This window comes from Theropithecus gelada, chromosome 10 (assembly GCF_003255815.1).
Source record: "Theropithecus gelada isolate Dixy chromosome 10, Tgel_1.0, whole genome shotgun sequence".
Classification (NCBI taxonomy): Eukaryota; Metazoa; Chordata; class Mammalia; order Primates; family Cercopithecidae; genus Theropithecus; species Theropithecus gelada.
Window position 1 is genome coordinate 91,497,058 of NC_037678.1, and position 14,639 is coordinate 91,511,696.

Below are 14,639 nucleotides of genomic sequence, written 5' to 3' on the forward strand. Positions count from 1 at the left end.
CTTTGGGTGAGAGGGAGGGGGCCCGCCTGCCCAGACATTGGCCTCTCCCCAACCCGCAGCCTGATTTGCTCTTTTTCTCCTTTTTCTCTGCCTGGCGACAGAACGAGACTGTCTAAAAAAAAGAAGAAGAAGAAAAAAAAAGAGTTTCCCCATCTGTTAGGTCAAAATAGTATTTTGTTGCTTTAAATTGCGTTTGTCTAAATGTGTGAGAGTTTGAGTGCCTTTTATAGGTTCCATTTTAAATGAATAAAATACTTGAATTTAAAGTAATTTCCAGTTAAGCTAACATCCTACTGGATGATTAAACATGTTCCTACAAAGTAGGCAATTCTAGACAATTTCAAAGGATTAGGCAGGGGATAGATATGAGTTAGTTACAACTGACAGAGGCGAATTTCTGAAAGTGTTTTCTTAAGTTTTAGTCAGGATACTCGACTTGTATCTTGGGAATTATCATTTTCTGGAGGTATGTAGGGCTTAAGTACTTTCAACTTAGTTATTCAGCAAGGCATTATTGTAATAGAAAACTTGTATATAAATCCAACACTGAAAATGACATGTATAGAAACAGCCCATCCAAAAATTCCCTATTCCTTTCACTTTTTAGTAAGGTATTGTCTGTTAATTTACTCCCTAATACCCCGCTTATCACTCAGGATGCAGGGTGCAGGAGAAAAGGTGTGGGATGTGCTCAGCCCAGTGCCTGGCTCCCAGTAAGCATTTGGTAACAGATGGTTGTGGTTTGGTCTCCCTTTCTCCCTCCTTTCCTTCCTCGCTTCCTCCTTCTCTTCCTTTCTTCTCTTGAAAACTTGAGTGCTGTGGACTATAACCTTCAGTGGACAAGGCTCACAAAACTTGAAATAAACCTGGATACCTTAACCTGAGGTGTTGCACATACGGCCCCTGATGGTGTGCCCACAGAAAATCTGAAAGAAGCAAAGCACAGGAGGAATGATAGCAAAGAGGTGACAGTGGATACTTTGCAGTGAGGAAGGGATGTTTGTAAGAAGATAAGTGGACAGTAGTGAATTCATGTGGAAGTGAATTGTATGACAGTATGGCAGTTGGTGCCTTTGCCTGCAGAAGGTAGAGAGGTGCGGCACATTTTAGAAAGCCCTCGATCCACATGTTCAAATTCGAGTTTTGATACTTGCAGGCACAGGATTTCATGTATCTGGAGAATGCAGTTGTGTGGACTACCTCCCTCCTTAAGAACGCTAGAAAAATGGAGACTTTACAGAAGTCAGACGGGCATGGCTGTGTGGCTCTTAGGCTACTTCCTGTCTCTTAATTTCCCTCACATGTTTTTTGACATCCATTGCAACGGTAGTTACTTGCACTGATAGTTAATGGTGAAGAACACAATTCTTTTTTTTTTCTGAGATAGAGTCTCATTCTGTCGCCAAACAACACAATTCTTTTTTTTTTTTTTTTTTTTTGAGATGGAGTCTCACTCTGTCGCCCAGGCTGGAGTGCAGTGGCAAGATCTCCGCTCACTGCAAGCTCCGCCTCCCGGGTTCATGCCATTCTCCTGCCTCAGCCTCCTGAGTAGCTGGGATTACAGGCGTCCACCACCACGCCCAGCTGGGTTTTTTTGTATTTTAGTAGAGACGGGGTTTCACCGTGTTGGCCAGGATGGTCTCGATCTCCTGACCTCGTGATCCGCCCGTCTCGGCCTCCCAAAGTGCTGGGATTACAGGCATGAGCCACCGCGCCCGGCCCACAATTCTTAAGACACTGAACCAGTGAAGGGTTTGGGGATGTAATTATCCTTTGGCCATTTGGCTAGTGACACATTCAAAACCAATGAATTAATGCTGTAATCCCCTGTCCTGTTTCTTTGATTTACGCATGTGGAAAATTATGCTGTAATCTGCCTGTCTACTTAGACAGTAATTAATGAAGTTACTGTTTGGTACTTTTCATACTATCTGAAATAAAGCATAGCTACTTCTGGACACACCTTTAAAATCTACGGTGGGCTTCATTAATCATCCATGGTGGATTTGAGATGTTTAGATTTAGAAACTATTGGCATGCTCTTTTTCTGGGGGAAAACCTGTCTTTTTCAAGTCCTCCTGGGGCTGGGAGGAGACTTGGCCAAGGAAAGGATTATGTGCTTTCAAACAATGTTGTGAAATAACTGAAGTTTCCTTAGTGGAGTATTTCTTCTTTGTTGATAACAATGGTTGATTAAATTGGCTCAACCTTGTTGCTTTTTAAAATAGATGAAAAATCACTAATCATCAGGGAAATGCAAATTAAACCATAATGAGATACTGGCTTACTCCTGCAAGAATGGCCACAATTTAAAAGTCAAAAAACAACAGATTCTGGCATGGATGTGGTGAAAAGGAACACTTTTACACTGCTGGTGGGAATGTAAATTAGTACAATCACTATGGAAAACAGTGTGGAGATTCCTTAAAGAGCTAAAAGTAGAGCTACCGCTTGATACAGGAATCCCACTACTGGGAATCTACTCAAAGGAAAATAAGTCATTATATGAAAAAGATACATGCACACACATGTTTATAGCACCACAATTTACAATTGCAAGGATATGGAACCAACCTAAGTGCCTATCAACCAATGAGTGAATAAATAAAATATGATATTTATACCCCATGGAATACTACTCAGCCATAAAAATGAACAAAATAGTGTCTTTTATAGCACCTTGGATGAAGCTGAAGGCCATTATTCCAAGTGAAGTAACTCAGGAATGGAAAACCAAATACTATATGTTCTCACTTGTAAGTGGGAGCTAAGCTATGAGGACACAAAGGCATACAGAGTGACATAGTGGACTGTGGGGACTGGGAAGGGGGAGGTTGGGAGGGGGTGAGGAATAAAATCCAACCTATTGGGTATAGTGTACACTGCTCAGGTGATGGGTGCACTAAAATCTCAGAATTCACTATTAAGGAACTCATCCATGTAACTAAAAACCACCCGTATTCCCAAAACTATTGAAATTAGAAAATAAAATAGATGAAAAAAACATTCTTTAAGATTTAAGATCGGTGGTTTGTAATTACAAAGTTTTAACTCTTAAGGCAATCATTTTTGTGAAGCATTTGATAGTCTCATGTCATGCTTTTTAGAAATCCACTTAAACTTGACTTCTGAGCAATTTCATATGAATAAACATTCTGATGTTTGTTGTGAATATCCTAAAGCATTCCAAAAGAAGGGGTAGAGCAATGACAGATTTTCCCCAACAGCCTTCATGAGTAAGATTGGTAAGTGACCCAGTAAGTAGACCTTGGTTGACGATCCAGCTGGAGCCATACTATCCCAGGATGGACGTTTAGATCAGATGTGCTTTGAAAAGCACATGACAAATTTGAGCTTAAAACCCTTCATAATTTTTTAAAGCATGACATTTTCCAAGGACTAGAAGCTGAATGACTCCAAACCCCATTTTGAAGTTCTACAGTGGAATACTGTATGGAGTTTAGAAATGATAGATTTGATTTTCTTAAAGAAGACCACTAGAGGTCACAAGAGATCTTGGAAAGAAAAAAGGTGCTTGGTTTTGGATACCTGAAGTCAAAGAACAATCTAGTTGGTGCTGATCTTAGGTTCTCCTACCCCACACTGAGACAGTGTTCATGGTAAAGAGTTGGCGTAACTACAACACACTGCATTCTCTGGCACTACTACTAAATTAGATTTTCTATGACTTTTTTTCTTTCTTGACTGGTTCCTTAAAATACACACACACACAGGTTTGAAGAAATATATTGATGGCGTTTGAAGTGTCAACAGAATTCCTTTTACCACTGTACCTTTTAAAGTCCAGCTAGTGAAATGCAAATCCTCTCTGAATATGGAGACTATCATCAGACAGGAACGAGGAGGCTGTGCCAGGATTCTGGATGCAGAGGTGCATCCAGAAGAGGTGGCCTGCTGCTGCTGCTGTCACTCCAGTCCTTAAGTGTGAGCTTTCCGTCTGTGCATTCGCAGGGACTTCTGTGCTTGCAGGGAAGTGATACACACCTCTCAGACTCGAGGGAAGCGGGCCTGCAGGTTTTCCTCTGGAGCCGTAATCATGTAGTGCAGCAGCCAGACCGTGGAGGCAATGAAGCAATCTCAGGATCTGCGTGTCACCCAGAGACCCATCAGGCTGCAGGGGAGAGCTCTGCATGGCCTGGACGTCGCGGTGCTCCTAGCAAGCCCAGCTAACCGACTGGTGGAAGTGCTGAGGGAGTTTGTCCTCACTTCTCCCCAGCTCCCAGGAAGCCAGTGAGAGCTACCGGCTCATTACTAGCTGTGGACTTAGAAGACACCCATTTCCCAAGTAGGGTGTCCTGGAGAGGTGGTCGATTTTCTTAAGGTGTGGGTTCAACTCCATTTCACATGGCACAGTTTTCAGTCTGATGGAAATCTGGGTGTCTGAGAGATTGATAAGTCTTTATGAGGTGGACCGTTTGTTTCCTCCAGAGAAGTTAAAATAAAATGTTGTATAATTGATGACATTAACAAGCACATTGCTGCCCCCTCCAAGCCACATTCTGAATGGAAGATATAAAGTAACTTTGCTTTTCACTCAGAGAACTGTACTATTTCCATTGCACTCTGTGTTGATCTATAAACTCTGCATCGTCATCACCACTGGAACACTGTGCAGCATGTCAACGCCAGGGCACGTGGCGCTGCCGCGCCAAATTCACAGTGGCTCTTCTTGCATCCTGACTTTGACAGGCAGCGCTTGTTGCCTCAGAACACTCACGTTGCAACATTTGACTACATGAGTTGTTTTCCATAGCTGGGGTGTTTTGTTTCTGTGGGGCTGGACTTTGTCATATGCCATTTGAGACTATGTGAGGCTGATGTCATACTTTATCATTAGCACTCGGGCTGATGCAAGATCATAAATTATCAATTACCCCAAGGAATGCATTTAGCAGAACAAGTTCCTCTTTATCCATTTTGGGGAAGGGCTTAAGAGAGCCTCTTCAGAACTCCAAGATTTGGATGTTTTTCTGTTTTTCCCAGAAGAATTCGTGTTGAGGTATGATTGTGGATAACTTTGTTAATGGGTTGCTCGGTTTCATGAGCAGGCCTAGGGCTCTGGGTCTCCCGGAACCTTTATTCCTGATGTTTATAGCTGTAGAGTAATATTTTTGTGTCCATCGTATAAATAAAAGCCTATGGTGATTGCTGTCTTCATTCACTTAAAATGATTAGGTTATTGAATTATTTTTCCATTATTTAAAATGTCTGTTAATAAATATTGATGCAACCTTTTATTTTTGGCAAAATGTTTGAAAATGGATTTGTTGACTACTGTCTCCTAGAATTTTTTACAGATTATTTTTAGCCAATATCATCAAGGACTCTTCTTACAGAGAAAAGCCACCACCTCTTATTAGCAACACCCTTTTGGCAGGTTAAGTGGGGAAGTGAGTTGTTCCTGGAAGGCAGCAGAATGTTCTAGGCTTTTTCTGCCAAGGTTCTGAGGGCTCATGTAGAGAACAAACACTTGCTAAGGACTTACTGTGCCCCAGAGAGCAGGCTTTAATGCGTCATTTGGATCTCGCAGCTATTCTTGTCCCTACCTGTTTTTTGTACATGAGAAAACCAAGGCTTAGCATTGAAGTGACTTTGCCAGTTTCTTAGTCAGTAGAGTCAGAAGGCTAAGCAGAGGGGCTATGATGCCACCAGCATAGGACCATAGGTTCAGACTGCCTAGATGCTGCCCCTTGGGCATAAAAATTCTGCCCTTCACTGCTGTCACTGTAAATGGGACCCTTGACAAGTTCTCAGCACAAGGTATGGGCCCGGTTCACGTTGGCTATTGCTGTTGGGCTACATGCTACAGAACTGCTACAGAATTCCTTCTGTTTCCCTAAAGAACATTTTCCCTGGTTGGGAAGATGCTACACCTTGGCTATAAGAATTAGCACCAGAACTGGACAATATATATCCAGTGATGATCCCACCATTGGGTTCCTGGGAAAGGAGGTTGGGAGAGAAGTGTCACTGGAGGGTGTAGGGTGAAGATGAGCTTTGGGGATGCTGGAATTGGTTATGGGCAAGGGGGTCAGAGCACTGGCTGGGAATAGAGGTGGGAAGGAGGGAAGATGGTGAAGTCTCCTTCTAGAGACAATAAGTGAATCAACTCGTATCATTATTGGTGACTAGGGTGGAAAGATGGAGGCAAAGAATTTTGTGCCCATCCCAGAAACAGTGGGGAGCTTGCAAAAGTGAAGTTTTTCAAAACTAATTTCAACTTTTATTTTAGATTTAGTGGGTACATGTGTAGATTTGTTACCTGGGTATGTTGCATGATGCTGAGGTTTGGGGTACAATTGATCCCATCACCCAGGTACTGAGCATAGTACTCAACAGTTTTTCAACCCATTCTCTCCCCTCCCTTGAAGTCCCCAGTGTCTATTGTTACCATCTTTATGTCCATGAGTGCCCATTGTTTAGCTCCTACTTATGAGTGAGAACATGCAGTATTTGTTTTTTTTGCTCCTGCGTTAATTCGCTTAGGGTAATGACCTTCAGCTGCAACTATGTTGCTGCAAAAGACATGATTTCATTATTTCTTATGGCTGCATGGAAAAGTTTTAAAGTAAGATGAAGAAAGCAGGGTTTTAAGAAGATTAGTGATGGTGGGTGGAATGACAGAGTTTCTCCTTACAGTAGTCAATGGGAAGTGAGTGCAGTGATTCAAGCTTCTGTAGTAAGAAACTCTCTCATTCCACCCACTGACTGTAGAAGTTCTGCAGTTCTTTTTGGTTTCTCCTACCTAAGTAATAATGATAATAACTATAACATTGCACATGATCTTTTTAAACATTTACTATTTTTATGACAGATGCACACACAGTAACATAGAGAGGTAAAGTACACAAGGTCACAGGTGGGCAGAAGCAGGATCCAGATACAGGCAGCCTGGCTCCCCTGCTCAGGCTGTGACCACTATGCTGTATCATTTTATTTCTAATATTTTCTTTTTTTTTTTTTTTTTTTTTTTTTGAGACGGAGTCTCGCGCTGTGTCACCCAGGCTGGAGTGCAGTGGCGCGATCTCGGCTCACTGCAAGCTCCGCCTCCCAGGTTCAGGCCATTCTCCTGCCTCAGCCTCCAAGTAGCTGGGACTACAGGCGCCCGCCACCACACCCGGCTAGTTTTTTGTATTTTTAGTAGATACGGGGTTTCACCATGTTAGCCAGGATGGTCTCGATCTCCTGACCTCGTGATCCGCCCGCCTCGGCCTCCCAAAGTGCTGGGATTACAGGCTTGAGCCACCGCGCCCGGCCTATTTCTAATATTTTCAAGAGCGCCATAAGACTTAATGCATTTATGGTGGTCCCTCAGTCCCCTGGGCCATAGGTGACCACTGATAATGCTCAGTGATCACGTGCAGAAATAGACGGACAAGTGGTCAAGGCCTTCCTTTGGTAAATTATTGCAGGTCTGAAATAGCTTGAAAAATGACTGCAGCATCAGTAGTACAGTCATACCCATTCAAAAAACGGTTGACATTTGTTTCTGGCTCCCTGATTTAGCCTCATCACTAGAAATTCCTGCTGATGCCCTTTCTTGATGGAATAAGACTGTTTGGTGGTGATGACATCAGGGCCAGGTTGACAGTTTAAGAAAACAAAGGATCTGGTTGCCTGGATAATGACCCTTTGCTGTCTCTCCTTCCAGAGAGTTTTGACAAGAGGTGTATTAGTCGATTCTCCCACTGCTGTAAGGACATACCTGAGACTGGGCTATTTATAAAGAAAAGAGGTTTAATTGACTCACAGTTCCACAGCGCTGGGGAGGCCTCAGGAAACTTACAATCATGGTGGAAGGGGAAGCAAACGTGTCTTTCTTCACAAGGCAGCAGGAAAGAAGAATGAGAGCCGAGTGAAAGGGGAGACCCCTTCTAAAACCATCATATATCGTGAGAACCTTCTCACTATCACGAGAATAGCATGGGGGGAACTGCCCCCATGATTCAATTACCTCCCACCAGGTCCTTCCTATGACATGTGGGGATTATGGGAACTACAATTCAGGATGAGATTTGGGTGGGGACACAGCCAAACCGTATCAAGAGGTTAACGAGAAGATTCAACCTGAGGAGTCATGGTGATGGTCCCTTCCATCCTGAATTCTCATCTTCTGTGTGTGTGTTTTTCTCCTTGTACCATGGTCTTGTTGGCTGGCTCCCTCCTTACCTCTGAAGTTTTAAAGACCAGAGACCTGGTTTTTCAACTGTGTAGTTGTTCCATCAAGATACTTACTGTTTTTAATGAAAAACCAGCATCATTTCAACCATTATACTTGTGTCCGCAGAGGCAAAGATTTCATCCTGGGAGCAGGGTGAAGATTTTCATCCAGAGTGCATGGGGTCATCCAGTTTAAAGAATTTAGGCTTAGGGAGTACACCTGTGGCAGGATCAGGGGATTCGTTCCTACAGGGGCAGGAGGAGTGGTGGCAGGGCTGGCTGGATGATAACCTCTGACCCCTAGCCGAGGACTCCCCCCTCTCAACTCTTTTGCTTCCTGCTGCAAATTTTCAAAAGAAGAGTCAAAATAAAGGAGTATTTCTGAAGTGCATTTTCAGCTTAGCGGAGTGTGAAGGCAGCGCTTAAGTCACTAGACCAGAGCTCATATCACGGCTCTGCTGCCAACTATTTCTGTCATCTCAGGCAAAGCATTTCCTCATCCCCATGGGCCTTGCTCTCCTCCCTCTGCAAAGTGAAAATGGCAGTGCCACCCTCCTGGGATCGCTATGAGAAACACAGTAGCAGAAATCATCCGGATAAAGCCCTGAGCTTTATATATATATACTGATCACTGAGTGGATGGAGCTCCTATTAATGTCAAAGAGAACATACTAGAAGATAAAATGGGATGATGAACATGGTAGCATGGTAAAGCTCGGGGGGAAGGAAATAGACATTAGTAGCCAAAGCAGATATACTAGAAGAAAATAACACAAAGCTGAAACATTTTTACAGGAAGAGTATCAGAAAAAAAAAAAGTATAAGAACATCCCAGACAGGTAAAAAATAGCACTAAATTTACCCAAGAATGTGCTAAAAAGAAGAAAGGAGTGTTAAATCCTGCGGCAAGATGGAACACAGGAGCCAGCCTCCCCAAGTTGCAATAAATCTGGTTCTTGTCCCCACCCGCCGCCGCCTCCCATCCCCAACTAGTTGTCAAGGTCTCTGTAAAGGGTCCTGAGCATGGAAGCGGAGTGGATGTCCCCAGGAGGGCGAGCAGTGCTCCATCACCTCACCAGCCTTCCCCTCCATGGCAAGTGCAGAGACATCTCAGGAATAAAGGATTCCATGGGCCAGTGTTTAAAAAATGCATAAACAAGGTTAAATATTCTTGACTGTAGTGCTTCTCAGAGTCTTTAATATATAACTATGAAACAGGAAGAGACTTATACGGGTTATTGTTTTAGGCACTGGAATTATTTGGGCTGGGAGGATGCTCGGGACAATATCATAGTGGTGTTTCTTAGAACATCCTTGGGAAGTGCTGGCCCTAGTCTCTTGTCCTTTGGCTCATGACAAGTGCTTCCCTGCATCCCACACCCACACATGCCAACTGTGTTCCCTCTGCCTGCAATGTTCCACTTCTAGGTTTCAACATAGCTTCCTCCCTTTCTCTTCATTCAGCTCTCAGCTCAGATGACCCTCCTCACAAAGGTCCTCCCTGACCACTTGACCCTCTCACTCTCTATCCCAAAGCATGTATCATTATTTGAAATGTTTAGAATTGTCTAAATTGATTACATCTTTATTGTCTGTTTCTCCTATTAGAAGGTAAGTCCAGGCTGGGCGCAGTGGCTCACGCCTGTAATCCCAGCACTCTAGGAGGCTGAGGCGGGCAGATCACGAGGTCAGAGATAGAGACCATCCTGGCCAACATGGTGAAACCCTATCTCTACTAAAAATACAAAAATTAGCTGGGTGTGGTGGTGCGCGCCTGTAGTCCCAGCTACTCAGGAGGCTGAGGCAGGAGAATTGCTTGAACCTGGGAGGCGGAGGTTGCAATGAGCCGAGATTGTGCCACTGCACTCCAGCCTGGCAACAGAGTTAGACTCCTCTCAAAAAAAAAAAAAAGAAGAAGGGAGGTTGATATCATGAGTGTTGCTGTAGCCCCAGCACTTAGAACAGGGTCTGGCACATAGTTGGCGCCCCGTTGAAGGACAAAAATTAGTGAACGAACACTGAACTTCAGCCTTTCTATTAAACAGGGTGGAAGACCATGATGATCTCATGCCAATATTTATGCGCTATGACACAATTCTGAAGGAAACTTACGGTGAATACTTCCTGGCCGAACTAATAGAGGCCCAAGATGAAGAGAATCATGCTGTTGTGTGTGAGGTTAGTGACTGATCCATGTGGGGACACACTTAGTGAGAGGAAGGAGGGATGTGAGTGGTGTTGCTCTTGTGTTGCTGGGCACCCCTGGAGCTGCCATTGTCTCCCTGGCCACCCCGGCCCTCCCACTGCCCTTCCAGGTGGTGCGCCAGGCCAACTTCCTCCCCTGGGTTACTGACTTTAGGCTGTCTTTTGCGAGGTCCTTCCAGATGCCCAGGGTGCTGTAGATTCTTGCCTTGTTCCTAGAGTGAGAGGGAATGGAAAAGACCCCCCAGGGGTGCATAGGGGGATTTCTGAGAATCCCCAAATCTCACACTTCAGAAGTCACAAACCAGCGTTCTGCTGGCAGATGGATTTTGTTTGCGTTGGAGAGGTATTTTTTTTTTAACGTTTTGTTTTGACATAGTTTCACACTTAAAGAAAGTTTATAACTACCCAGATTCCCCAAATGTTAACATCCAACCCCATTTGTTTTATTCTCTTGTTCATCCTTTCTAATTCCCCACCCCCCTCTTTCTCTCTCGCTGGCTTTCTCTCTCTCTCATGTATATTCTGAACCATTTGAGAGTAAGTTGCATACATGATGCCCCTTTACCTCTAAGTATTTCAATGTATATTTCCTAAAAACAAGGACGCTCTTTTAGATAACTGCAATACAATGATCAAAGCCAAGTAATTATGATTCCTGTAATTCTTTTATTTTTTTTATTTTTTGAGATGGAGCCTTGCTCTGTCACCCAGACTGGAGTGCACTGTCATGATCTCGGCTTACTGCAACCTCCGCCTCTCGGGTTCAAGCGATTGTCCTGCTTTAGCCTCCTGAGCAGCTGGGATTACAGGTGTGTGCCACCACGCCCAGCTAACTTTTATATTTTTAGTAGAGATGGGGTTTCACCATGTTGGCCAGGCTGACCTGAGGTGAACTCCTGACCTCAGGTGATCCGCCTGCCTTGGCCTCCCAAAGTGCTGGGATTACAGGAGTGAGCCACCACACCCAACTAGTTCCTGCAATTCTTTTATCTAATCTACAGACTTTATTCAGATTTTTCTGACAGTCCCAGTAATGTCCTTTATGGCAGAGGTAATTCCAGGCCATTCATTGAATTCAGGTGCTCTGTTTCTTCAGCCTTTTTAAATCTAGAACAATTCTTCAATGAGTCTTTATCTTCCGTGAGAATTACAGTTTTGAAGAGTACAGGTCAGACATTTTGTAGAATGTCTCATTTTGAATTTGTGCAATGTTTTCTCATGATTTGATTCAAGTTATATATGATTAAATATTTTTGAATTAGCAGCTAATGTAAAAATTATGAAAGTCTATATAACCATTGGAATTTCCAGCTTTTTTTTTTTTTATTATTATACTTTGAGTTCTAGGGTACATGTGCATAACGTGCAGGTTTGTTACATATGTATACTTGTGCCATGTTGGTGTGCTGCATCCATCAACTCGTCAGCACCCATCAACTCATCATTTACATCAGGTATAACTCCCAATGCATTCCCTCCCCCCTCCCCCCTCCCCATGATAGGCCCCGGTGTGTGATGTTCCCCTTCCCAAGTCCAAGTGATCTCATTGTTCAGTTCCCACCTATGAGTGAGAACATGCGGTGTTTGGTTTTCTGTTCTTGTGATAGTTTGCTGAGAATGATGGTTTCCAGCTGCATCCATGTCCCTACAAAGGACACAAACTCATCCTTTTTTATGGCTGCATAGTATTCCATGGTGTATATGTCCCACATTTTCTTAATCCAGTCTGTCACTGATGGACATTTGGGTTGATTCCCAGCTTTTCTAAACAAATCAGAAGGCCCAGCCTATTGGGCCCAAAAGACAGCCCACACCCTCTAATTCATGATTCTTCATCTACTCATTACTCATTATTTGTTAAAACTATAAGAGCTGTTTAAAGAATATTACTTTTCTTGAAACTTGGAATGAAAAGTTCTCTTATTTGGATGACATGAGCAGTTTGAGGCTTTGTTCTACATCAGTGGTTCTCAAACTTGGCACATATGCAAATCACTTGGGAGGCTTTTAACTATCCATACCATGCCAATGCCTTGGATCCAGAATATATACAAAGAACTCTCACAACAGTAGAAAAATAATCCACATAAAATGTGGGCAAATGATTTGAATAGACACTTTTCAAAAAAATGAACAAATAAAAGATACAATTGGCCAATGAGCACGTGAAAAGACATTCAACATCATTAGTCATTAAGGAAAGGCAAATCAAAATCACAGTAAGATACCACTTTACCTCCACTAGGAGGGTTATAATCAAAAAGCAGGACAATAGCAGATGTTGGCAAGGATGTGGAGAAACTGGAACCGTCATTCATTGCTGGTAGGAATATAAAATGCCATGGCCATTTTGGAAAAAAGTCTGACATTTTCTCCAAAAGTTAAACATAAGAGTTACCATTTGACCCAGAAATTCCATACACAGAATTGAAAACACGTGTCCACACAAAGACTTGTATGCAAATGTTCATAGCAGCATTATTCATAATAGCCAAAAAGTAGAGATAGGCCAAATGTCTGTCTACTGATGACTAGATAAACAAGTTGTGGCATATCCATACGAGGGAATAGTACTAGGAAATAGAAGAATGAAGCACGGATACATGCTGCAGCATGTCGGAACCTTGAAAACGATGCTAAGGAAAAGAAGTCGGTCATAAAGACCACGTATTGTATGATGGCATTTAGATGAAAGCCTAGAATAGACACTTCTGTAGAGACAGAGGGTAGATTAGTGTCTGGAGGGAAAGGGGAAGGAGAAGTGACTAATATTGGGCATAGGCATTGGTTGGTCGGGGGATGAAAATGTTCTGGGATTAGATAGTGGTGATGGGTGTACAATTTTGTGAATATATTAAAAACCACTGAATTGTGTGTGTTTTTTTTGTTTTTTTTGTTTTTTTGTTTTTGAGATAGAGTCTTGCTCTGTTGCCCAGGTTGGAGTGCAGTGGTGTGATCTTGGCTGACTGCAACCTCCACCTCCTGGGTTCAAGTGATTCTCCTGCCTCAGCCTCCCAAGTAGCTGGGATTACAGGTGCCTGCCACCACACTGGCTAATTTTTATATTTTTAGTAGAGATGGGGTTTTGCCATGTTGACCAGGCTGGTCTCAAACTCTTAGCCTCAAGTCATCTGCCCACCTTGGCCTCCAAAAGTGTTGGAATTACAGGTGTGAGCCAGTGCACTAGGCCTGAATTGTGTATTTCTTAAAGGGCTGTTTTTATGGTAGTCGAATTATATCAATTATATCCATTTTTAAAAATCCTGTTGCAGGGGTACCCTCGGGCCAATTAAATGAATCTTTTGGGGGTGAGACATAATCCATATATTTATTTTTAATTTTAGACACAGGGTCTCACTATGTTGCCTAGGCTTGTCTTAAACTGCAGTCCTCCTGCCTCGGCCTCCCAAAGTGCTGGGGTTGCAGGCATGAGCCACCATGCCTGGCCTCAATCTGGATTTTTAAAAATCTCCCCAGATGATTCCAATGTGCAGTCCAGGTGGTGAAACACTCATCTACATGAGGGTAAAACACACCTGGTGAGAATGACAGGACTTTATAAACATGTGGGTATTAGTTTCTGAAGCTGACAATTGGCCCTGAAAATTAGATTCTGAAGTACTACATTGAAAGAATTTTTATTTATTTTTATTTTAGTTTTTAAATGTTTATTTTATTTTCTCATATTTAGGTTTTGGCATGGTTTCTCAACAACCTGCTTTCACGTATTCTCGTTGAGCCATTAGCCCCAGGCTACCAGGCTAGCCACAGAAGGGAGGGCTGGCAGCATTTGGGCCTAGCAGCACCATTTGGAAAGCTTATCTTTACACAACTAGACAGAAACTCCTGAGAAGTGAAATGATTCATACAGACCCCAGTAAGGATTTTCATGACCAGACTTTACTCATCAGGTTTAATCAGGGTCTTTGCTTTTGGAAGGCTTTTAATTATTTGGTTTCGAGGTACTAGTTTTAGTCTGAATCACTTGAGTCAGTGCTTTGTAGAGAAGCCGCAGTGACCTCTTCCTCCACGTTCTTTCTCTCTCTTGCCATATGTTTCACACTTTCAGTGTGTGTAAACATCAGAGCAAAGCCATAGGCTGAAAACTGAGGTTCCAACCCTGCAAGGATTCTTTGGTGTCTTGAAAGAGGTAGAGGGCATCCAGCCCCATCTCCTTCCAGAGGCTGTGCTGCCTCAAGCATCAGAGGCTTTGTGTTCTGTGGAGGGGAGACCACAGACCTCGATCTTCAAAT

The 14,639-nt window shown here is 43.1% G+C and overlaps 1 protein-coding gene across 2 annotated transcripts in view; it reads left to right on the forward strand.

Annotated features, from left to right (window-relative positions):
* The window catches only part of CFAP61 (cilia and flagella associated protein 61), a 296,810-nt gene that overhangs the window by 26,824 nt on the left and 255,347 nt on the right, over positions 1 to 14,639 (forward strand). For both annotated transcript variants that reach the window (XM_025399395.1, XM_025399396.1), the window contains exon 7: positions 10,227 to 10,359. In XM_025399395.1, the coding sequence (XP_025255180.1) occupies positions 10,227 to 10,359 (133 nt within the window). The remainder of the gene's footprint in view (positions 1 to 10,226; positions 10,360 to 14,639) is intronic.